General features: G+C 39.6%; 1 protein-coding gene across 4 annotated transcripts in view; it reads left to right on the top strand.

Annotated features, from left to right (window-relative positions):
* The window catches only part of UXS1 (UDP-glucuronate decarboxylase 1), a 95349-nt gene that overhangs the window by 28001 nt on the left and 42601 nt on the right, over positions 1–24747 (top strand). For 2 of the 4 annotated variants that reach the window (XM_037897686.2, XM_037897682.2), the window contains 3 exons: positions 3071–3131; positions 11619–11799; positions 23885–23989. In XM_037897686.2, the coding sequence (XP_037753614.1) occupies positions 3071–3131; positions 11619–11799; positions 23885–23989 (347 nt within the window). Of the gene's footprint in view, positions 1–3070; positions 3132–11618; positions 11800–23884; positions 23990–24747 lie in introns of those variants that run through there. The other 2 variants (XM_037897699.2, XM_037897693.2) reach the window with 2 other exon arrangements.

Genomic DNA, 24747 nt, shown 5'->3' on the forward strand with positions numbered 1-24747 from the left:
TACTGACCTGCCACTTACAATTTTTGTTGAGAATGTGTGACCCTCATTTACTAAATCCTAATATGAGCACTGACTTGACAGATCAAACAGGGTGACCTTGTTGGCAACATGCTGACATTGATTACACGTGGCCACCAGTAGGTACTGTACCTGCTACTGCTATTTTTATTAAACTGTAGTCATGAATTAATGGCTTAAAAAAAGTCCTATACATTCTCTCGTCTTCAATTGATTGTTATGAAACTAAGTACAGTAGAACCCTGTTTATCTGAGCCTCCATTATCCGGCTCGGTGTATTAACCAAACCACCAGTGTACATAAAGGAATATAAGTAATTGACGCTTTGGCCCCGGATGGCGCGACTCGGGCTGTCGGCCTCGGGCTGAAGCTCTTTGCCCATTCTTCTAATTATCCAAATTTCTCATGATCTGATCCGGTCTCGGTCCCAGTTAAATTGGATAAATGGGGTTCCACTGTATTTGTTTAATTTTTAACAGTAGCAGAAGTGTTTCTTTAGTGGGGGTTTTTTATCTACCTGACTTGAGCTGCTGTCTGTTCTGTCCTTCGTGGATGGCCTGTGTGATGTGATGGCTTGATCAGTATTAATTTTTTAATAGTGTTACATTTTGGTGCAATATGTCAAATTGAGATGTATTTCTTTTTGCATCAGAGGCAGTAGGTTATTTAGCCTTTGGTGAGGACACACATGAATGACTTTGCATTTGGAGTATGTGTGCAGTATATTGATAATGGGTTATATTTCAGATGACATTGTGTGCCTGCCATTGAGGGGGAAAATACGTACATGTACCCCTCTCAACGCACCCGATTTTGACATTATGAAATCACAAGAGATGAGCCTGACTCGCCATTCTTGTGTCTGTGTAGTTACTCTCACACGGTCAAAGCGAGTGTAAAATGCTATCCCCTGGTGAATTTTGATCAGGTAGCATTTTACATTCATTTTGCAAGGACGTAAAGAGCCACACAAGGGCCCTCTGAGTCTGTAGTTGTTAGAGGATTGAGGCTGATGAATAGCGAGCCTTTAAAGCTAATTCTTCGCTACTGGTTTTATGGGTGTTGTGGTGGGTGAAAAGCGCTTATCTTGTACGGTCCAAAGGTAACCCATCCTCATGGTTCTGCAGAGGAGGAAATGAAGGCATTCTTTAATGCTTAGCCCTTGAGAAACTTTTATTAATTTATCTGGAGTGAACTTTCAGAGTTCATATAAGTAACTTAAAGCATTATCAGAGTGGCATAGTTATCAAAAACAATCACTAGAAATTAGGAAAATCAGAGTTAAACCTAAAAAGAACCCATTAATTCAAAGCATGAAAATGTCCAGTTAAAGAATCCAAACAACCAGAACTGTGTTCCCTGTAGTGGTGACCTGAGGACAAACATATGGAGACATCCTTGTGGTCAGGGAAGGAATGGATTCCATTTTTTTCCCCACCTTATTTGATCCCCCTGTTTGGATCAAAGAAGTTCTGTTACCTCACCATCAAGGTGTTCTCCAATGGTATGTGTGTTTGGAGAGTCTGCAACCAACCTCCAGGCATGGGAACATTTGAGGTTTCTGCTGCTGCCTGGTTTCCACACACAGGAAGTTGAAGATAGTATCATAAGCACTCTCAGGGTGAAGGGTTGATGATGCCATTCAAGTACACAGCATCTGTGCTCTCCCTCTTGGAGATCCCCATTGAGACAAGGTTGTGGATGAGAGATAGTTGAGGCATGGTGCTTCAGATCCAGGGGCATGGAGACAATCCAGTGGCATTCTGTTTGTGTATGGATGAAAAAGTAATCTGTCAAGGAGAATTCTTGGCGTATATGCAGTTCCATTCGCTCTACTGATTCATCTCATCCACTAGACTTTTAATCTTTTTAAAGGCAGTTTTCACAAGAGCTAGAGGTGTTGCAGCATGCAAACTAGTTGCAGCATGCAAACTAACTGGAGAGGAGGGATGATGAATATTTGAGTTACTTTTTATGACATTTACTTAAGAATGACCTGAATTACTGAAGTACTGGCAAGACTAAAATGCTGCTTAACTGAATCTCAACACAACCTTACTTGTTATTCCCATAATACAGCACACAAACAGGTGAAAAAAATCATTGAGGGGTGATAGCTCAATGTCCGTAATTCTCTATGCTCTTGAGCATCAATTGTAAGCTTACTATTTTCAGGCCTAGTAGTTTTGCAGAAAATGAGAATTGCTGGCTAATGTGTTTTATTTTAGTTCTCACACCCCCACTCCAGGAACGTCTACCTTTTGTGTATATGGATGAAGGGTGCAAAAAATGGTATGTGAAATGGTAACACACACCCCTCCAAAGCAGTGGTAGTCTTCTGAGTCATCCTTAACTCTCACATTATGTAGCTCTGTGAAGGCTATCCTAATTTAAAAACAATTTCCTTGACTTTCTGGTTTTAAATTTTACATAAATGAAATGTAAAAGAAAAGAGTGAGAGGTTGAGGGTGCTAAGTAGTTAACAAAACTTTTTTCGTCTCTCAAGTGGTTTTCAGGAGTTTTGATTTAAAAACAAATTCAAAACCAACCATCTGAAAATACTTGCCACTCAGCAGCAGTTCTGGTTTCAGACTCCTGTGATGTCATCATCAGCACCAGTTCTCCAGCTGTCCATAGGCCCAAACCCTGAAGGTTTTAGTGCAAAATCAAGCAAGAAAAGAAACACTTTTTAAAAAAGAATCTGTGCACCATAAAGTAGAAAATAAGGGGCCACAGATTTTTTTATTTGCAACTGATAATTCAGTCCTCTTTACCTTATTTTTACTAAATGCAGAACAGTTTCTTGTGGCGGCTCAGTTTTTTTTCTTTAGGAGGGTGATAGCAATTTGAAAGCAATGTTGCCACAAAGTTAAAGATCTAAGTAAACACAGTTTTTGAGAATTTTCAGTGCCTGATGTTCTCTCCTATGCGATGAAATGTTAATTTTTGTGACAGATTTCACGAAGTAGATACACGAAGGAAAAGTTGTCGTCAGTCACCTAAATAAATCTTAATTTAGTTTTTCTTCTTCCTGTTTTGAAATGTTCTGTAGTTTCACCCAGAAGTATCCACCAGTGAAATTTCTATCAGAAAAGGACCGTAAAAGAATTTTGGTAAGTCAGTATTTCGTCAGGGCTCATGTTCTGGAAATAAGAGGCATTGGTTTAGAATTGTGTAAAACTCAATTAGGCTCACAGGATTAATTAAAAGATTTTTATAATTTTGTTGTGCAGCTTGATACCTCCTACATAGGTTCAGGAGCAACTACTCTAATTCCTTTCACCCTGTGGTGGTGAGGTGCTCAGTGACAGCATGTGGATAACAGCCTTGGGCTCTGGATTGGCAGTGTGACTCATTAATAGGGTTTCTGCTCTCTTGGAACTACATTGGCTCGGCTCTAAGGTGTGTTTTTCAGAAGGGTGCTTGTCCATGTTCCCAGCTGCTGGAAATTTTCTGACATTGGGATTCTTCTGAAGAGGGGCAATGGTTTAGAAAGTGCAAAGTGTTGGAAAAATCTGTCCGACCAAGGCTTGGAGAGAGAGCCTAATGTGGGGTCAGATTCCTTGATGCCCTGTGGTCCCTTTTGCACTGCCATAGAGCAGACATGAGACAGACAAACATAAAGATAGAGGAATACGCCAGACCCAGGGAACCTGTGTGTGCTAGGAAATCCTAGAGCGCATAGAAGACATTCCAGGGTGCATCACAGAAAGAAGAGGCCATGTTGTGACAGGGCATTCTGATGCTCCAGGGCATCTGTGCTGCTGTCATGGCCCATAGATGACATTGAAACAAGGTGGAGGTGAGCTCTGTCCTTAGATTCTTCGGTTCCCTGTGGTGGCCTTTGCTGTGGGGCAGGGATGAACTTGCCTGTGGATTCTAAGAAGTTATAGAACAAACGGATTCTGTATCGTGTGCAAGTACATGGTCCAAGTTTTTGCCGCCCTGGTAGGGAGCGGAGAGTAGTACAGACCTCTATGTAGTGCTCTTATGCTTAACTTGTCTAATGTTCATTTTGATCTCAAGTCCTTGCCATTTAGAAAATTCAGTGGAATGAAAACAAGAGGCTTGTTTTCGCTATTAAAAATGAAGTTCCCAGAGCATGGGTAATAGCTTACATATGAACAGAAATTCTTCTGTATTTTTTCAGTATATGCGAAGTTTAATAAAGAAGTGAACAATAGTTAAGAAAAGCCTGTGCAAAGAAAAAGGCCAGTGATCTGAAACCAATACCTTTTGATAGTTATCTATCTGTAGTTGAGAAAGGTTTGAGGGCTGTATTATCAAGGCCCGCTCTAAAGCTCAGTGACAGTAAATGGAATGGCTACAGTTGACTTTAATCAGCTTTGGATCAGGCTGATAGAGACTGACTTGACTTTGGACAGAATGGCCAAGACCTGCAGTACTTGTCTTTAGATCTTTGTAATCAAGTCTGCTAACAAGAGTGCATTGCTGATACTGCAGCATTATTGCAAACATCTCTTCCAACCGTTGTCAGTATTATATTGCAAGCCCAGCGTACTCTGCATGAAACTAGATTTCAGCTTTGCATCAAGATCGTTGGATTCTTGTGCATAATGCAGGAAATTCTGTAGCTGCTTCATTTCAGTTTTTTATAGGAAGTTCTAAAGAATTAGATATAAAAACAAATACAGCCAGTAAAGTAGCATCCGTTTATTTTGACAATAAATTACCTTTATGCTGTACTGTCTCTGCATTTTCAATTCTCGAGTTTTCGGATAATGCATAGCTGCACCATGGAAATCATCAGTGACTCGGATGTAGATGTCACTTGAGGCTTTTGGCCCCTGCAGAAAGCACTAGAGGCAGTTTGAAATTGTGGATAGCACCCTAGCAGGATGGTTCTGCTAAATAATCAGTAGTATAATAGCTAACAGTAATGGTCAAAATTTCATCAAGTTTGTGTCCATGCCCCATAGACAAGGAAGGGGAAAGTTAGCAGCTCTCAGAGCTGTTGTTTCAGGTGACTGCAAACTCAGATATCAGTGCACTAGTTTATGCGTGGTTTGCATCTTAACAATAGCAAGGGCTAGAAATGTAACTTTTACTTTAAAGCAAAATTTTAATTTCTAGAGAATAGTTCTTTGGCAAGGGGTAAATTCCACAGCACATTCTGAGGCTGCAGAATACATTATATGTATTCTAAATATTCACAGTATATAAGCAGCACTCATTAAAACCAGTAACATTAAAGAAAAAAAAAAGCACAGGGCCTGATACTGTCTGGTCCTCTTGGCAAATTGTCTGGTCATGGCAAAACTGTCATTAGCTTCAGTGGGAGTGGGCTCAGAATCTTGGAATGTAAGCAGTCATGTAGTATGTTTGTCACTTATAGGTGGGACTGGTAATGCCACTTATTAAGGTTTCCCAACAGTTCCTGTTGGAAAATCCTGTTTTCAGTTACTTATAACGTTCGCCCAAATGGTTAACATTTAGCAAACTTCTCCCTGCTTTCTGACTGAAGCTGATTTTTTTTTTTTTTTTTTTTTTAAAAGAAATTTTTCACCAAAATGGTTGCCTTTTCTGAGAACAAGGCTAGGAAAAAAGTTTTAAAAAATTCTGGCAACCTTTTATTTGAGAAGTTATAACGTAACTTTGTGATAGAGACTGAAATTTGGCCTCTGTGTCAGGGATGTGCCTTTGGCCATCCCTGTGAAAATCTACTCAAATCTGGCCAAGTTATAAGCCTTTGAAAAATCAGTTTGCACGTACAGATTTAGTAGATTTTAACAGGTACATTTCTTGAAGATTCTGTCCCTGGTGGCCATGCTCCAACCTGTAAATGAGCAGGACTTTTCCTGAAATTGCATATCTGCGCTGCTGTGGGCTGTGCTGGATCCAGGTCCAGACACTTGAACTGAGAGCAGGGAACCTGTCTCTTCTGTCCTCTTTGTGCTGTCCTGATGGGCACAGGCAGTATGGAGGAGAAAGTGTCTGATTTGAATGCAGTGGGGGCAAAATCCAGACCTGCCGAGGTGCGGGAGGATGGAGTAGTTCGGGAGAAGGAGCCTGGAGAGACAGGTGGTGCTGGATGGGCAAAGAGACTGGGGTTGAGAACCAGTGGGGGCTGGAGAAAGAAAGTGAGGAGGGAAGAGAGACTGATCCGACAAGGAGTCAGGGTGCAGGGGTTGGGGGAGAGAACTGGGACTGGCTGAACGAAGAAACTGGGGCAAGGCGGTGGGGACACTGAGATTAGATGAGGAGCCCAAGAAGGCAGATTGGGACTGGGAGCATGGATGCGGAGGTGACTAGAGGGCATGGAATGGAAGAGAATGATCAATTGAGAAGATGGGAAGGGGAGGAAACTGGGACTGGCTGGGTAAGGAGACTGGACAAAGGAGGCTGTGAGGGACAGAACATAAAAACGGCCATACTGAGTGAGATGAAAGTCCATCTAGCCATCTTCCAACAGTGGCCAGTGCCAGGTGTCCCAGAGGGAATGAACAGAAGGGGGCAACCATCTAGTGATCCATCCCCTGTCGCCCTTTCCAGCTTCTGGCAAACAGACTAGGGACACCATCCCTGCCCATCCTGGATAATAGCCATTGGTGGATCCTATCTTCCATGAATTTATCTAGTTTTTTTTTAAAGCCTGTTATAGGGTTGGCCTTCACAACATCCTCTGGCAAAGAGTTCCACAGGTTGGCTGTGCATTGAGTGAAGAAATACCCAATTTTGTTTGTTTTAAATCTGTCTATTAATAGAATAGAACTTGGAATCTGGAGGATTTGGGCAAGGAGACTGGGATGGGAAGCCTGAGGAGTGGAGACTTGGAGACTCTAGGTGAAGAGCATAGGACTGAGGCAAGGAGCTTGTAGGGGTGGGGGAGGAGAATAGGACAGACAGGTTGGAGGGGATTGGGCAGAAGGGTCATTGTTGGGAGAGAATGGGCAGAGAAGAATCTGCCCACTAGACCACAATCCCCTCTAGAGCCTGGAATGGCACTCGAGGTCCTGAGTGTCACCATTCCTCTGCTGTCAGCAAGTATCTGTGGAACCGACTGGCAAAGTGTCTCATCCCCCGATGGTTCTGGTTCACATAGAGGATAACCGCCTGCAACTATATCAGGTACTCCATTAGCTCAGGTGGCAGAGAGCTGTGCCGTGGATCTCCAGGTTTCAACCCTGTTGGTGAAGGTTGTCTGTATGATACCATAGGATAGAATTTGTTTTTCCATTTTGCTTTTTGAAAAACTTAGGAAACCACACGAGGAGTTCTACATTAAAAGAACATTAAGGTTGCAAAGTCAAGCACTCAAAAATTAGAAAATGCCAGAATTAAGGTTGCCCTGTACAAACAGTTTTGCTCCCTGGGGCATATGTAATTGTGATGCCGGCCTTAATTAAATGACCACATACTATTTTTCCCTCAGGGCCTCTTCCTCATTTAGTGCACAGACTGGACACACACAATTAATGGATACTTTTGGCCTTAATCTCTGTGCCTTGGTTTCCCATCCGCAAAATGGGGATAATACCAGTGTCTTATCTCACAGAGGTGATGAAAATTAATTCACTTCTTTGAAGTGAAAATTGGTGATCAAGAATGTTTGCGCAGCCCTCGGATAGCTATGAGCACCTTAGAAAAGCCTGTGAAGAAAGTAGTAATTCTGTCTTCAGGGCAGAGTTTGAAGAGTCTACAGTAAATAAGGCATGGAGCCACACATTGAGGAGAAATAATATACTGAATAGCTGATCAAGTGAGTGCAATGAATTCTGCGCACTGAATGAGATGGGGTCCTTTAAAAAAAATTAGATTGTCTCATAATCCATTTGCACAGTGGGACTGACATGAGACTGCACAGGCATTTCCCAATTTGTGGGATTTTGCAACCTTAATTTTTATGTAGTTTTTGTGTGTGTTGCTATGTCAAGACAGTTCAAGTTGTTGTGCATGGGCTTTTTAGATGCAGTCTTTAAAAATTGGATAACAGAATAACTAAGAAAATTGGTTGGATGTTTCGTTCAATTCTGAATTAAAGTAGGCAGAATAGTGCCTTTCTCTCTCGCCTGTAGGAGAAATAGCTGAATAGCTTGTGCATGGCAGAAGAAATCACTGAAAGGGAAAGCCAAGTGAAAAACCTGAGCTCTCCAGTCAGTTTTGAGCATTTGTGGGAGTGAATTCCATAATGTGGCAGTGAATTCCATTATGTAAGTCCAGCTCCTGTGAAAGTCAGGTCTTCTGTGCTCTCCAGGCTCTCCGTTGTCTGACAGTTTCATTGTGTTGGTAGAATGTAGCTGTCAAGAAGGGACGTGGTCCTGGAGGAAAAAGTGCATTTTCCGGCAGCGGAGGTCAATATAGGGATTGCTTTGGGTATCCGAGCCCAAATCTTAAACTAGGCATTGAATTCATTGGGGAGCAAGTGCAGAAAGAAAAGCAAGGAGGTGAGGTGTTTACAGTGACTGTATATGCCCACTGTACTCTGGAGTCTGCTCATGTTCCCAGTTTGATTCCAGAGGTGTGTTAAACCTAAGAAGTTCTTTATGGTTTGGGTCCTGGGTGCCTTAGAGACCGCCTTTCTGTTCATACTCTTGCCCATAAGTTGAGCATACTCAAGCTGACAACTCCTAGATGTGTCCATTTAGGACTCGATTTAGTCTCACTGAGTTCATTTCCACTACCACACTGGTCCAATAGAGCCCAAGTCTGTTAAACTCTATTCCTTGCTGCTGCGCCTGTCTGTTTACCCATGCTTTTCCTGAGAAGATGGGTGGGTAGTAGGCTGCTTTCTTTCTTGGAAAATTTCTTAATATGGTTGATGTCAATTTAGGATCAGTGCCATATGCTCGCTAAATCTTATGTGATATACCTATGAAATTATAAAATGAAAATATAATGTCATTTCAACATGGGATATTAGATGTCTGAAAGGGATATTAGATGCCTGAATCTGACTGAAAGCACCAGATATGACTGCAACGAGAAGGAAATGAACCTGCATGGCAAATATACAAACTTCTAAGTGTTCCAGATAGAGATGAATTATATGCTATTTTTAATGCATTTTAGTAAATGTTGAAGTCATCAACCATTTTATAATACTATTAAAGTAAATTTATTCTACCCAGATGGTGCTAGTGTATCCTCCTCAAGCACTAGGTATTGGGTCTGCAGGTTTGAAGTGACAGTTGTTGATCTGCAACATAATGAATTTGTGGTCTGTTGTGATTTGTAAGCAGCTGTGTTTTGAAATGAAGTGTGTCCACCCTGTCTTTCTGAACTACTGTGATTGCTGGAAGATTATATATAGAAAATTTGGGTGCTAAAATCATCCTTTCCTTCCTTTTGATGTAGCCTGAAGTGAATTAAAATTATGTTAAATTAATTCAACAACTGTTTACTTTTCTGGGGAAATATTCAGCTCCTTTTCCAAATAATCTTCATCTAATCTTTACAGAAGCCATACGTTAATCAAGATAATCTAGATTTATCATAACAGCCCTTGGTAACATTTCAAGATGACTGCAAAGTTTAAAAAAAAAAATTGGGTTTGTGCCCTATTTTGCTTGCTTACGACATTAAAAGAGAGCCTAAACACTTGCCTGTTTTTTCAAAATTTTGTTTTCTCACTGTACCTAAGAAATATCAGCAATTTTGGGTCAAGCCTTCTCTGGATTGTTGCATAGAAGTGGTACCAGGGGTTTCTTGCAGCTTAGTCAAAGGAGGTGAGTTGTGGCTTCTTCCACAGAAACAGATTTTTGTCACACACAGTGCAGAAAGGCAAGACACCTGGTATGTGGTTTAACTAGACTTCATCCTCCTTTTGTTGTTCATTCTACCTGGTGGAGGGTTGCTGTCAGTCCCAGTACCATTGCTGGGACCCCACCACCCTCTCCTTGCTGTACCAGACATGAGAAGCCCTAACCCCATTCCCCACCTTCTTGTACAGATACCTTTTCCTAATCTGCTTTCAGTTCCAGCTTATCTGGGATCTGGCTCCCTTATTGAATGATTACCTGCACTGGGCACCTGCCCCCAGTAGTTGCCAGCAACAGAAGAAAAAAGAAATTTAAATAATCTAACTAAAAATTCCTCCTCAGTTGTTCAGATTTCACTGTTGTTTTTATTTACTGTGCTGTTATATCAGTAATTCTGAATTTCTAATGTGAAGTAAAACAAGCGTGGGAGAATGGGAGGGGAACTTTCAGGCCTTTTATGGAAGAAAATAGGAGTAGAAACAATTTTCCCTTTGTAGGTCACCTGTCAGGCAAATAACACAGGCAAATAGAAAATTATTTTCCCTATCTTTTTTTCTTTTAAATTTGCATGACAGTCTTTTTTTATTCAGTGTTTGGGGGGAAATGAATATTTTGGCTTTTATTAACAGAAGTAAAAGGATTTCAGTAATCTGTATGATCTTTCTGATGATATTTTATCAAATTGTCACATTATCCAGTAGTTGGATTCATTTCTTGACAATTTCAGGAAATCCTTTCACTGTGTAGTTTGCAGGGCACTGGTAATCTTTGAAGTGCACTGATGATACAGTGACTGTATAGTTAGATCACCTTATTAAACCTGATCTTGATCATAAAGTCACATAATAGTACATTTCATATGAGATGTCATACTGGATCAGGTCAATTTATTTTGGTTAACTGTCTTTGGCAGTGGCCAACTTCTGTTTCCTTATACATTCATTAAAACTGCTTGTGAAGCCTAGAGAAAATAACTGCTTCCATAGACATGTCCCTTTGAACACTTCGCACAACTTGGGACTTGAACCTCTTTGTTGAAGCAGTCATACAATTACTGTGTTCAGTGATTCACTGCTCTTTAAGGGTGAGCTGCAAAAGCTAAGGCTTTTTGTACTTTTAAGCACTTTATGGAAAGGGTGTGAAAGTTAACTTCCAAAGGTTTTTTCTTGTTTGTTTACAATAGAGTTTCAGAGCTTGTCTATCCTGTTCTTCTGTCATCCATAGAGTTACTAGCTAGATTGAAATATAAGCTGAAAACTGAGCAATACAGTGGGAAAGAGATATAAAACAGTTTGGAGGGTGTTTTTTTTTCACACTCACACTTAACAGCCATATGGAAGAAGAGATTCAACTCCTTTGAATAAGATGAGAGCACTTAGAATATTTCTTTAAGCCCACCCCCCCCACCATATCCTCCATCAAAACCAGGAGAAGACCAGGCTTAATTGTAGTAATATCAGGAATGTTGTATGTTTTTTCTTGTGCATGAAGGGCACAAGCCCAATTTAAAGGGGCAGTGGGGGTGTCAGACAGGAAAGAAAAAAATTGAATCCTTTAATATTCTCCACAATGGTCTTTGTTCAACATTTTCAAACCAGGTGAAGTATTTCTCTTGAAATGTTGTGCTACCTAATATTGGGCCTGAAATTTAAAAAAAAAAAAAAAAAAAAAAAATTAAAATGGAAATGGAGTTGTGTTCCCCTTCCCCCCCCCCCCCCCCCCCGAGTGGTTCTCCTCCCTCTCCCCCCCCACCCCCCACCCCTCCGAGTGGTAAGCAAAGTTTTGAAAGCTGCTGAATGTTCTTCTGTCTTCATGTTTGTGGACTTTGTCTGGTGTTTCTGTAAAAAGAAAAAAAAATTCATACCCACTGTCCTAATGCAGATAACTGGAGGAGCAGGGTTTGTGGGTTCTCATCTTACTGACAAACTAATGATGGATGGCCATGAGGTTACAGTTGTGGACAACTTCTTTACGGGCAGGAAAAGAAATGTGGAACACTGGATTGGTCACGAGAACTTTGAACTGATTAATCATGATGTCGTTGAACCCCTGTACATTGAAGGTGAGTAGCCTGCTTAAACATTGATATGCTTTGTTTTCTGCACTTAATCACACTTTCCCAGCAGAAATGCATTTAGAAATTGGATTTATATGCAGTTTTGTGGCTTGATCTATGTTGGTGTGGTCCACCCTGCTCTGTCAACCTAGTTGTCATGACCTCTAAGGGGTCGCAGAGAGGTTCAAAGAGGTTGTCACGTTGTGAATGCCCTCTCTCTTCCTGACTAGATGGGAGGTGGATTCCAAAAACATTTATTATCACATAACATGAGAATGACCATACTGGGTCAGATGAAGGGTCCATGTAGCCCAGTAGCCTGTCTTCCAACAGTGGCTAGTGCCAGATGCTTCAGAGGGAATGAACAAAACAGAGCAATTATTAAGTGACCCTGTAATCCAGTCCCAGCTTTGGCAGTCACAGGTTTAGGTTCACCCAGAGCATGGGGTTGCATCCCTGACCATCTTGGCTCGTAGCCATTGATAGACATACCCTCTGTGAACTTACCTATTTCTTTTTTGAACCCAGTTATATTTTGTTGTACCATGAGTTCATGTTATGGAAATCCCCGGTTCTGGTATATGCACACTTCCTAACCATTTCGTTGCAAGCCCCCTGTGAGGTAGGGACATGATGTCACTGAATTCCCCACCTATCCAAAAAAACCCACTTTTGTTATAAAAAGTGTAAGCAATCCTACACCTAAATTACCATAAGCAGCAGAACATTGTTCTGTATTGTAAACAAACTGATGTTTTAGTTAATTACTGGACATTGCTCCAGATGTATGTGTTATTACAGACTTCCTTTGGAATAAAGCAGCATGTGGTATGGTGATGAGAACTTTATTTTAGTCACAGTGGCATTTTTTTTCATTCCTTTTATAATTTGAAACTGTGCAGCTATATAATAGTTATATATTTAAAAGAAGAATGGTAGTGGAAGCCTTGTTTGCTCTCCTTTTGCTGTATTTCTAATGGATGGAACTTTGCAGAAAAATTTCTTGTAAATCCATCTCCGTAGAAGTCTTGTGATGGGCGTCTGACTATATCAAAGCATGTTATGCTAAAATAGTTTTCCAGATGCGCACTCATTCTCTGTTCTGACAATGCATTGGTTCAGTTACTTGTTTTACTTCAGCCTGTGCTTCCACTGAAGGCTAATGGGACTAGGATCTGATTAACTGCATGTGTTTACTGCAGGTACTAGTAGCTTATACCTCAGCCAGTTCACTCTTGTCAGCTTTCCTTATCTCTTCCCCCAGTATTACCTTCATTTTACTTGATTATACTTGGTATATTTACAGAGGCTTAGCAGTTTTGCTAATACTGTGGACAAATTACTAAGCACTAATGAATGGGAATAGTGAAAAGTTTCTACTAACTCTCCTATGCTGCGAATAATTACGACATCAGCCAGCAGTTTCATGCATTTTAGTGTAGTATTCAGTGAGCAGTTTACCAGATCTCTTCTGTGTTCCAATCCTATCAATTCAGACAGGCAAAGTAAAGTTTTTAAGAAAAGATTCCACTATTTTGCTTTGATGTTATTTATGATACACCTAGGATGTGTTTAGAGGATACATTAAAAATAATCCCTGCCATGAAGAGTTTAGTCAACATCAGATGTGCCACAGTAAGTGTAAGTAATAAACTAGCTGGTGTGGTGAAGCCCGGAAAGAGAAGTTACTGTAGTAAGGTCTCCTGTTTTTTTGTCTTGGGCACATTTAATCTCTGGGTGGAACCCTAAAAATTAGGATAATTTTGCATAACATTGGGTTTTTAAGAGAGAATTTGAGTGCAGGTTTGGTGAAGAGAAGTATGGGAGGATGATCCATGCATAGGGAGCAGCAGTCATTTATTTGCTGCCTTCCAAGACACTAGACCATTTCTAGAATGTTTAACACGATAGCTTTTCTGTGGTATAGTGATTATTTAATCAGGAGACTTAATTCCTTATCTAGAGAGAAGGATATGTTCTTGATTGCATTTGATTTTGAATTCCGTCCCCAGATATATATCCTCCATGTATGTTTAAATGAGTCTCAGTGGGAATTAGCTTTGCAGAAGCTTCTAGGGGAAGGCTGTGTTGAAGTCCAGCTCTTTGATTCCCAAGAGGTAACCAGCATTTTCTCATAAGTATGAAGCAACATCCAGCTTTTCGGGATGCATCTGTCCTTGACTGATGCAGAGATACTAGCAGATGGCCTAAAAGCACTAGTTTTGTTCTCTGTTCTGTGAACTTCTTGGCTCAGGGTTATCATTTCACACAGGAATTGCCTTCACTTTCAAATTCATTGACTATAACACCAACAGAAGATTTACAGAATTGTAAAGCTTTCATTTAAGGTTTTCTGTCTAAGTGGAAACTAAGGCCAGTTACTACTTTAAATTAGAACAAATAATTTTGCAAATTATTGAAACAGTCCAGAGAATGATGTCTGGAAAAGCACAGTACTCTTACAAAACTGGGAGGGCAAACCTGATTTTATGGTAATTGAGTCACTGCTTTAAAATTTTATAGATGTTTACTCTCTTCAGAATGCTGCTGTCAAGATCCTAATACGGCTGGTATGTAGGAAGAAAAAATGGCAATCCTGCCTGCTCTGCATGGCTAATAAAGACCCCATATATTACTTGTGAGAGGGTGGGTTAGCACCTGTATCCTTGGGATCTAAACAAAACCATACTAATAGATCTAAATTGTATTGGAAGTGATTGAATGGAATTCCAGTATAAACCTGTGTGGGGAGAAAATAACATGACTTTTTCATAATTGCATTAAGATCTAGTACTGTCTTTGTCAAGACCCCAGACTAATTAGTAGTGATTATATATCAGATTCCAATGTAACTATAGAAGGCACTTCAACTTATTTTTTTAAATAAGTTTGACCTACACAAATTGTGCTTATATGATGCAACATTATTACAACAGTAGGTTTAATTTGTGGAATAATGACGCTGAGTCACAGCCAAACTTTGTAAATTGCAGGGTAGGGTCAGGAGATGACCATCATACTCTAGTTTGGATTCTTAAAAACTGGTTAGCATCTGTCAAAGTTCAGGGCTGCTGCTTTCAGACTGCTCCTGTCGCATGTGTGCACACAGGGAGGTAAATGTTTTCTCAGGTAGTTGCTGCATTTGGCTTGTCTACCCCATTGGAAGAAATGGATTGCTTTGAGGGCAGCTTTGAGAACAGCCTCCTCGCTCTTCCATCTTCCCTAAATAGTACCCTGGGAAGGCTTCAGATGTGCTCCTGAGCAGGACTATTTGCACATGTTTTCTCCCCCTCCTTTCTTTCTATTCCATGCCCAGCAAGTACAGCCTCTCAAGCAAGATGGCTGTGGGTAAGGATGACAAAAAAGTGACTTTGAAATATAAAACCCCCCAAGGTGGGTTGTGTTGGTTTTTTTGTGGTGCTCGTGATGGCCATGAGGAAAACTACCATAAAGCAATAGAAACTGAAATAAATGGTGCTCTGCAGTATTTAGATACAGTATGGAGTTTAATACTAGTAAATCTTTGAGCATCCAAGGATTTCAGTGGACTTTGCAATATTTATTAAGCCCCACAGAATTCTTGTGAGGCAGATAAATATTATCCCAGTACTACATCAGGGAGTTCAGCATGAATCGGCAGTCCATTAACACGTGTGAAATGTGACCCTTCTGTATATAGTCAAGGGCTACCATACAAAAAGCATCCATTACAATCCTCTTCAGCACTTTCCAAACAATGAGTGGATTATACAGTTTTCATTACCATAATCACAAGTGCAGAGTACTCAGTGAACGCTTTGTCATTACAGCAAGCACATAATACTATGGGAGCATGGTTGCACAGTAGGAATTTTGCTAATGGCCTCCAGCATTTCGCTGTACGGTTAGGTACTTTCAGTAAAGCAATACCAGTGGGACATAGTTAAAGTTGTAATCTGTTTTAGTGTGAATATTGTGTCTTGGCTGTATGTGAAATATGGTCTGTTTGCAGCGTGTGATGAAAGGCAATTCCAGAATGACTCTCAAAGATAAGGAGACTCTCTTCAAAATCTAATCCGTGTCTGCCTGCACTACATAACATGAAGTAGCTAACGGAGGCAGAGTTCCTGCATGGAGAAGATCCCGTCAAAGTTGGTTTGAAACCTTATACCCTGACTAATTAATCATTTGTATTCCCAGAGTTATTGGAAGGCGTGCTCTGAGTTAATTACAAATCTGTACAAGTCTTTCAGTCTAGCCATTTTTCATGATTTTAGAATGGGAACATAACTCATGGCAGGTCAATTATTAATTTCACATCTATTTTCTGTAGGCGTATATGAAGGGTAGGTTTTTTTTCATTTAAAAGACACTATCAGCTTAAATTTGGCTCGAAATTAAAACAAACTTTTTAAAAATAATCAATAAATATGTATCCCTCTCTGAAGTGTACCATAGAAGTGCTTGAATGATGGCATAAGAATTTAGGTAGATGCGGTTATTGTAGCACTAAGAACCTGAAAGTGGAGAACGCTAGGGGAAATGCCAAAAATAAACAGCATAAATAGGGTATAGTAACAAGTACATGGATTTTCAGTTTTTTCACTTTACTATATATGTTGTTAGTATCATAGGTAAATGCATTTATTTGCAATGTACTTTTAAAATATTGACTCAAATGGAATTTAAACATGTTCTTAAAGTTAATAAAGTTCTTAAGTGCTTTGCACGATCAAGGCTTAGGTTGACTGACCCTTTTACATAAGGATGTTAATTCTTTAAGCTGGTGTCTTCAGTAGCTGAGAATTGTTATCTTTTTGCAGAAGTTTGAGCAGTTAACTTCATGAATGAGAAATACCAGATAAATTCGTAGTGCATGTTTATTCCTTTCCTTAGATATTTTCCTAGAACAGGCTGTACCAAATACAACTGACGTGCCAGTGTGCTGGTATAAGATCTGTTGAATGCTCTGGAATTTCTCAGGCCAGTTTGTCAAATACAGCAGAGTTATCAATGCTTCAGTAGTTGCATCCTTATTCAGTTTTATCCCATTGTTTTCCCCCCATCTTCCAAATAATTATTTTATTCTGCTTAATAGGGAGCAGGTAGTACAATAGGACAAAAGCAGTCTTTGTTCTGTTTGTACATTGCCTAGCGTGATGGGCTCCTCGGTACTACTGCAGTAGAAATATTTCTTAATCTCTCAGTTCTAGGAACTATCATTCCGTCTTGCTTTATAGGTCACAGGTACAATAAATTGTGTGTTTTGAGAAGTTCTTGCTCCTGAGGCACTGTGGATCAACTCTAAGGATCTTGCTGTGAAAATGTTATGGGGATAGCCTCATTCCTAGTGAGTTTTGGCCCAGGTCAGATTCAGGGCAGGTAGCAATCTTCTGCTCTGGAGAATCTAGTAGTGGAATAGTGATTGGTGCAAGCCAGGCATCAAGATGAGACCAGTGTGGATAACGTCGCACTTTGTGTTCAGATGGTGCGTGGCTCTAATCGGTGGTGTCAGTCTCATTTTATTAAACACACACACAAAAAAGCACAAAAGTAAAAAAAATTTCATGTTATGGGTTGGTATTGGTAGGGTTTTACCAACTGTATAAGTGATTCTGCTGAAACATAAAAGGTTTTGATTTCAGTATAGTATTAAACTTGAATGAAAAAATAACTTGTAGCTTGCGGTTTTACCACCTCACACTATACAAACTGCACCTGCACCCAATATAACCTGGGGCTTCCCATGTCTGAGCGATTTTTGTAGTAGACCAACAGTGGGAGAACTGCTAAAATTCTCAGTATAGATGCTGCCTTATGGGGAATCCCATCTACCTAAGATGCAAGGAGTTTCTGTGTTCCTGACTAAAGTTAATCTTTTTGCTTAATATTTGTTGGCTGTAATTTATATAAAATGTTTATTGTATTTGTAATGTTGAGATGTGTTGAAGGCAGGACCAGAAGACACGAGCCATTGGTTATTGCAGATAAATTGTTAGACTCTCCCAACTCTGCCTTTTTTTGGAAGGCACTCCGATACTATAGTGATAAGTGCGGGAAAAGTGGATAGCATTCAATTACCAAAGACTTCCATCATCCAAGGAAGGTTTTTCTAAGTCACAACATCTAGTTGATCTACATCCCAAGTAGAGAGGCTGATTACATTCATTCAGCATTAAAGACATAACTGAAGACTAAATAATATATGGGCATTTGGTTTTCATGTTCCTCACTTGTTCATGTTTTAATTAAAATCTAGAATACTAGGCTTTTCGGTACTTAATTTTTAAAAATTGGCACAACTGAAGTTTCACTCTGGTTATTGTTCTTCTGTGAAGATCAAAGACAAAAGCTATTGCTGATGCTGGGCACTTGTTTTAAAGGGACATTGATTTTGATTTTTTTTTAAGTTGACAAACTTTCTTCTGGAATTTTTTTACCTGCTATTGTTGCAAATGACTCTTAAGATCACAATGACTGAAAAAGATTTGTTTGTTCACATTGTGCCTTTGACAGCACTTTGTGTAGTCAGTTTCACTGTTTGCTCTGTTTAATCAGTTCCACTGTTCTTTGTGTGGGTCTTTAACACTGCAGCAGGGGGAGAGGCAAATGAAAGTATTTAATCATTAAAACTATTAACTTGACAAGGGCATATAGGCACCTGTAGCTACCTCAAACTTCTTCTAACTTACTTTTTAAATTGACCAATTCCAGGTTGAGAAGGTGGCCTTTTAAGAATCAGATTTGAACTACTATTTCCTTTTTGTTTTCAAAGATGTTACAGAACTTCACACTCTTTGTGGCCTGTTGGGCTTTGGGGGTATTTTGGCTGTTCTTAAACAAAGGTGTTGTCTAAACACACAAGTTGCACCGTTTCAGCTACAGCTGTTTAAAAAAACCAACCAAACAAAAAAACTTACTTAAATTGATTATACCTGGCTTGTATTGATTTGAAAAATGATTTTGGTTAATCAGGTGTAACTTTTGTGTGAAGTCTAAGTTTGCATTAAATTTAGCTGCTATTTTTAAAATCAGCTTGACAGGTTTATAACTTTTGATCATTTATCCTTATTTCATTCTTCAAAAGACTCTCCTGTATGCATGTGAAGAAACCTTGGACATCTGAAATGACATGCCCTTTCAGTTTTCATAATGTTCGTTTAATAATCACCATAAATTACCAAAATTAATTTCCCAAAGTAATCTATAGATAGTAAACATGTAAACTCTAGCCTAAGCCCTTTTCCCAGAGTTGACTGCCTAGATTTCCTGCCTTATGACCAATCTGTCCCTAGTTTCTTCTGGCTGGTGGTCCACTTCCATCTTTCATGTTCAGGGTACCCAGCCAGGTTCCCACACCTGCGAAGAGTGAGTCAATGGCAAACACCTGCCATTCATTTGGATAGCTCTTTCACTGTTGTTCTTTTATCGCTCTTACTTGGATACTTCCTTGATTGCATATACATGAGCATACACACTTTAATGTTGCATCTGCTTATGGTACCACAATTACCAGCTTCGCTTGGTATATTGCGTCATTGACCTGCAATGTCGAGCTTGTCATATAAGAGCATGACAAATGCAGAGCGTTTGCTGCATTTGTAATATGTACTCCTGTGACTGTAGTCTAGGTCCAGCTTGCAGTCATGGAAAACGAACATCTGAGGGAGAGGATAGAAACATGTTTAAATACAGAAGTGCTTGAAAGAAGGAAAATGGAGCTAGAGAGGCAGCCTTACTTGTCTTACGATGCTGAGATTGCAGGCCTGTTGGGTCTCTTGCATTACAGTATGTGGGTGGCATCCACAAATTGCTTTTGCCCTTTCCCTTCCAAAATGGTTCAGTTGCCTTCATCTTTAAATGTTTTGGAGAGGGGGAGAGAGCCTGATAAGCTGGCTGCTTTCCCATCCATCTGTCCCATGGTAAATACCCCATCACTCTCTTACCTGCTAGCCGTGGCCCTGCTAAGTCTTTTGCATAATATTTTCACTGTCCATCTGCAAAAGAAGCAGTACTGTACGTTGTACCGAGGTGCTGAAATATTCCCTCTTCTCTGGCAAGCTAAGCAGTTGATAGGACAAACCATTCAGGGCTGTTTCTTCTTCCGGTGCACATTTTCCTGTGGTGCTGCAGCAGCTAACAACTGGAGAAAAAGAATCTGAGAAGAAGGGATTAAAAAATGAAGGAGATGTAGCTTTCACAGATCCATTTCCGTGTGTGCGTCTGTTGCACTTGTTTTCTATCTGGAATGAGATTGAGTAATTGAAAGGAGTTTTTTTGATTCTTGCATATGGTTACTTTTTTTGTTAGCATTTATATCACGGTTAAGTATCTGCTCAAATATATCTTCATTCACTCATGCCAAGGAAGGAATGTTCACTCTTAGTGGTCCACTGTTCTGAACATCAGTGTGCCATTATAATGTTAAACTTGTACTAGCTGTTACATATAGGAAATTCCAGCGAGGTCTTTTCAGAAACATGCACATTGGTCATCCAACAGAATATCATTAAGTAGTAGCAACATTTATCTGGATGACAAAAATGCCTTCAAAAATGTCATTGTGGCAGATGATTCACTAAAATATCACAAAATAATCTTAGAATGAAATGGCAAAACCAGCCTCTGGGCTGTAAGGAATGAGGGGAGTTTATGTATCTAAAGCCCTGATAATAGGGGTCTTGCAAATCCTCTTAAAATTTGTGTCCTGTCTGCCACAAAAATAAGAAAATCAGCAAAATCATTGTGATTTAGTTAAATTTGGCTTAAAATAATTATGCATCATTTTTAACAGTGTTTTAAAGTAGTAAGTGAAACTTAAACCTTCTACCTGTTTTCCCTCTGAATTTTTTCCTGCACCATGGAAATGCACTAACTTGTTGCAGGGTTGTTTTTGCATTGATTTGTGTGTTAGAAATAAAAGAATGTACATTTCCCTTAATATTTTGTATATGTGATTAATAAACAATTTATAGTACAGTAGCTCCCAGAGGAACTTACCAGAACATGCTTTTGTGCTGCTGTCATGGAAAAAATAGGAGTATCCCATTTCTAGAGGGCTTGTGGTCTTAAGAGGAGCTCTGCGTAGTTCGAAAGCAGGTTTCTCTCACCAACAGAAGTTGGTGTAATAAAAGATACTGCCTCACTCACCTTGTCCCCCATTTTGGCGTTGTCTCTCTCAACCTCAGCTAGCAGATTTTATATTCTGGCCGTTTAGTTTGTAAGCTTGTTTGACATCAGTCATGCAGTGGTAGAACAAGATTAGCTATGCAACTTATACTCTTTAAACTGGTAGCTGTATTTAAATGAGACCTTTTATCCATTCATATGGCAGTAAAATGGCTAATTCTATACTAGAATTGTTGGGCTTGAGTTGGTTATTTGACATAACTGCCATACCAAGTCATACCAATGGTCCACCTAGCCTAGTAGCCTGTCTTCCAACAGTGGCCAGTGCCTGATGCTTAAGAGGGAATGAACAGAGCAAGACAATTATTGACTGACCCATCCCTCGTTGTTCAGCACCAGCTTTTGGCAATCAGAGGTTTAGGGACATGCAAAGCATAGGATTGCATCCCCGACCTTCTTGGCTAATAGCCATTGATGGACCTATCTTCCATGAACGAACCTATTTTTTTTTTTTAACACAGTTCTACTTTTGGCCTTCACAACATCCCCTGGCAATGTGTTCCACAGGTTGACTGTGTTGTGTGAAGAAGTACTTTCTTATGTTTGTTTCAAAACTGCTGCCTATTAATTTCATTGAGTGAACCCTGGTTCTTGTGAAACATTGCCTATGGTCAGACTTCCAGTGTGAGGTGCCTGTGAGGCACAGCAGTACTATGGATTGAAAAGGGGTTGTGAACTGGCTCAAAGTTTGCATCTTTGCCTTTTTGAAGGGAAGGGGTAATGAAATGGATGTGCGCCGTCTTTTGTTGCTTATGACGTATGAAGAATGCCCAGAAAGGTGTGTTCTGCTTTTTTTATTAATTTAATTGAGAATCAGCGTTTGTCTTCCCTACTTTTGCTTGAAGATTCAATGGAGAACTAAGTCAGTGATGACAGGTTTCAGAGTAGCAGCCGTGTTGGTCTGTATTCACAAAAAGAAAAGGAGTACTTGAGGCACCTTAGAGACTAACAAATTTATTTGAGCATAAGCTTTCGTGAGCTACAGGTTAAACCTGAATGAGCAGGGAGTGAGATTTATTCACTATGCAAAGAATATATTTTATTTTGAAGTGGTATTTTTTGCTATCACCTGTCTAGTATAAACACCTGAACAAACAGTTTAAAGAAGAGCCCTGTAGTTAGAGCTTTAACATCCTTAACCTTCAGGTAAAGATGAGAGTTTTACATCATAGCATCACACCACTAGATCATCAGCAAAACAGGGACCAGACTGGATCCTTCTGATATTTTAAGGTTTAGAAACAAGCAGGCTTTTAAAAAATTAGGCTTTACTTTACACATCCTGAAGAAGCAAAAAAGACATGACACCCTTTGTTTTATCCCTTCATAAATAACCTTTAAGTGTTTTCTTAGGTGTCTGTGTAAGAGAACTGTTTTTTATCCAAATTGAACTCTTCCCATTTAATTTTTGGCATCCTCTGGTACACACAGTCTCTCTTTTTAAACAAGAAAAGGATACAGGGTGCTCTGGACATACTGTGGTGAGAGACAAGAGAAAACTCTCTTTCTGCTCTCTACGTACCCTTCATTACTGTGCTACATTATGAATAGCTTGTGAACCTGATTTTGTTGAATCATTCTCGTTGGGTTTCATAGGCATCTTCAGTTAAGGCTCAACATTCTTTGTTTTATTGCTAACAAACCATTTTTTCCATCAGCTCCAGTCTTCAAACTCCTGTTTCACTCAGTGAAACCTGTAACCTTACTAGACAACATCTTGTCTTAAGAGATCACCCAAAGTATCCTTGTTCCATTTCAGTAGGAAAATCACTTACCTTTATTAAAAACCAGTCTATGTTGGTCCCTTGAATGGTCACGTATGACAGATTTTGCTGTATTGCACAACTAGTTATAGGTTTCCTTCAATTCCTTTGACTTGTGCTTCTATTATACTTCTTCTCCTGAGCTGGCTAGTCTCTTACAATTTCTGAAATGAACAGGTACCAACTTCTCTGATATAGAAGGATTCCAGTACCCATCCCCAAAAAATATGAATATGTACAGGCTGTGTGGAATCCAGCTGCATCACTTTCACTCTTCACTATTCAGTGCCTTGGTCATGTAGCCTATCAGGGCACTAACAGGAAACCTAAGATGAGCAGAAGCATGCATGACTGCGTCTGTTTATCTAATCTCTGTAAGTCTCTTGACCCACCTTACCAGAAACAACTAACGCTACATGTTTTGGAAATGGAGTTTATAAAGGATTGTACTGTCCCAGGTGAAGTGGACTTCCTAGGTACAATAAGGAAGATTAATGTAATTTTGACCCTAATGAAGCAAAGGCAAACATTGACAGTTTTCTCACAGTGTGGTTATCAGAATAGAAACATGATGTTAATGACTATTGATGCACCACTATGAAATTTAAACTGTTTACAAGTCAAAACAGGTTTTTTTCTTCTATTCTAACCAGTAAAACCAAAGGCTCCTCCTAGTATCTGAAAGTTGAGCTACTATTTTTGCTTGTTATATCATCAAAAACAGTCTGAAACTGTAAGTTATCTTGAAAACTTGATGGCATAAGAGGCAGAATAAAGAACAGCTTGCTCTTCTGCAGCTATTGTGCATTGGCTGTACTGTGCTGGCAGAAGTAAAATGTTTTACTTGTAGGCTATGCATTCTGCAAACACACTGGGAGTATCTATATATCTGTGTTAACAAGTGCTAACAGTGTTGCTATGATTCAAAATCTTAATCTGTTTAATTCTAAATTTATTTTGCTGTGTTTTTACTATGGATTTGCATGTATGATCTCTGGAGAGAACAATGTATTAAGAACTAGGGTTTGAAGTTAGGAGACAGATACGGAAGGTGAAGAGTTTGATCATAAGGCATTTGTTGCAGTGGTAGCTTCCTGCAGCCCTGCTGCTTTTTCATTTAGTTTATTATACTGGGATTTTTTTTCTCCATTATCTCACAGTGGACCAGATCTATCATCTAGCATCTCCTGCTTCCCCTCCAAATTACATGTATAATCCTATCAAGACATTAAAGACCAACACTATTGGGACATTAAACATGTTGGGTGAGTTGAAAACTTTTTTTTTCCCCCTAACTTCATTCATTTTCATTTTGCTTGAAATACACAGAACTGCTAACAACTGTTGGGCTCACAATTGTGTTCCACTTAAACTTTAAGGCCCAGTTCCACCAAGGTACTTAAGCAGAGGCTTAATGATAGGCACATGAGTAGTTCCATTAAAGTGGATTATGAAAAATCAGAGGGACTATTTGCATTTTTATAGTGACGCACATGTTTAAGTACCTGGCTGAATCTGGAGCACAGCCATCTGCACTGAGGTCATTGTGTCTATTGTGCCATGTAAGACTGAATTCATTAGCCCAGTTTGTTTACTAGCAAGCTAGCAAGAAGGTTCAAATTGCTGTTACGCTAAAATTTTAAATTCAGTATTTAATGAGTGTTAAATCTGCAAACAGAACTCTCATTAGTATTGAAAGAAAGTGGTTTTAGGGTAAAAAAGGTATGCTTTTCCGCCCTTCATTCTCTGTCTCAGAATAACTCCTGTATATCTTTGTTCATGTTGGATTAAAAACAGAATTGGAAAGGAAGAGCTAATATTTTCCTAACGTAAACACGCATACTGACAGCTATTCTAGGACCAAGAAAGAGCCTTGCTTGTCTGGCACAGGAGAAGGAAGAGTTCAGCGATGGATGGGAGGCAGGGGGAATGAGTCAAAAATCAAAGAAAATTATTCATTTTCCTTGAAAGCCCCATTTTCTTCTAGGATGTTTACCTCTTCATGTGAACATTTCAGTATTTC

This window comes from Chelonia mydas, chromosome 1 (genome assembly GCF_015237465.2).
Source record: "Chelonia mydas isolate rCheMyd1 chromosome 1, rCheMyd1.pri.v2, whole genome shotgun sequence".
Lineage (NCBI taxonomy): Eukaryota > Metazoa > Chordata > Testudines > Cheloniidae > Chelonia > Chelonia mydas.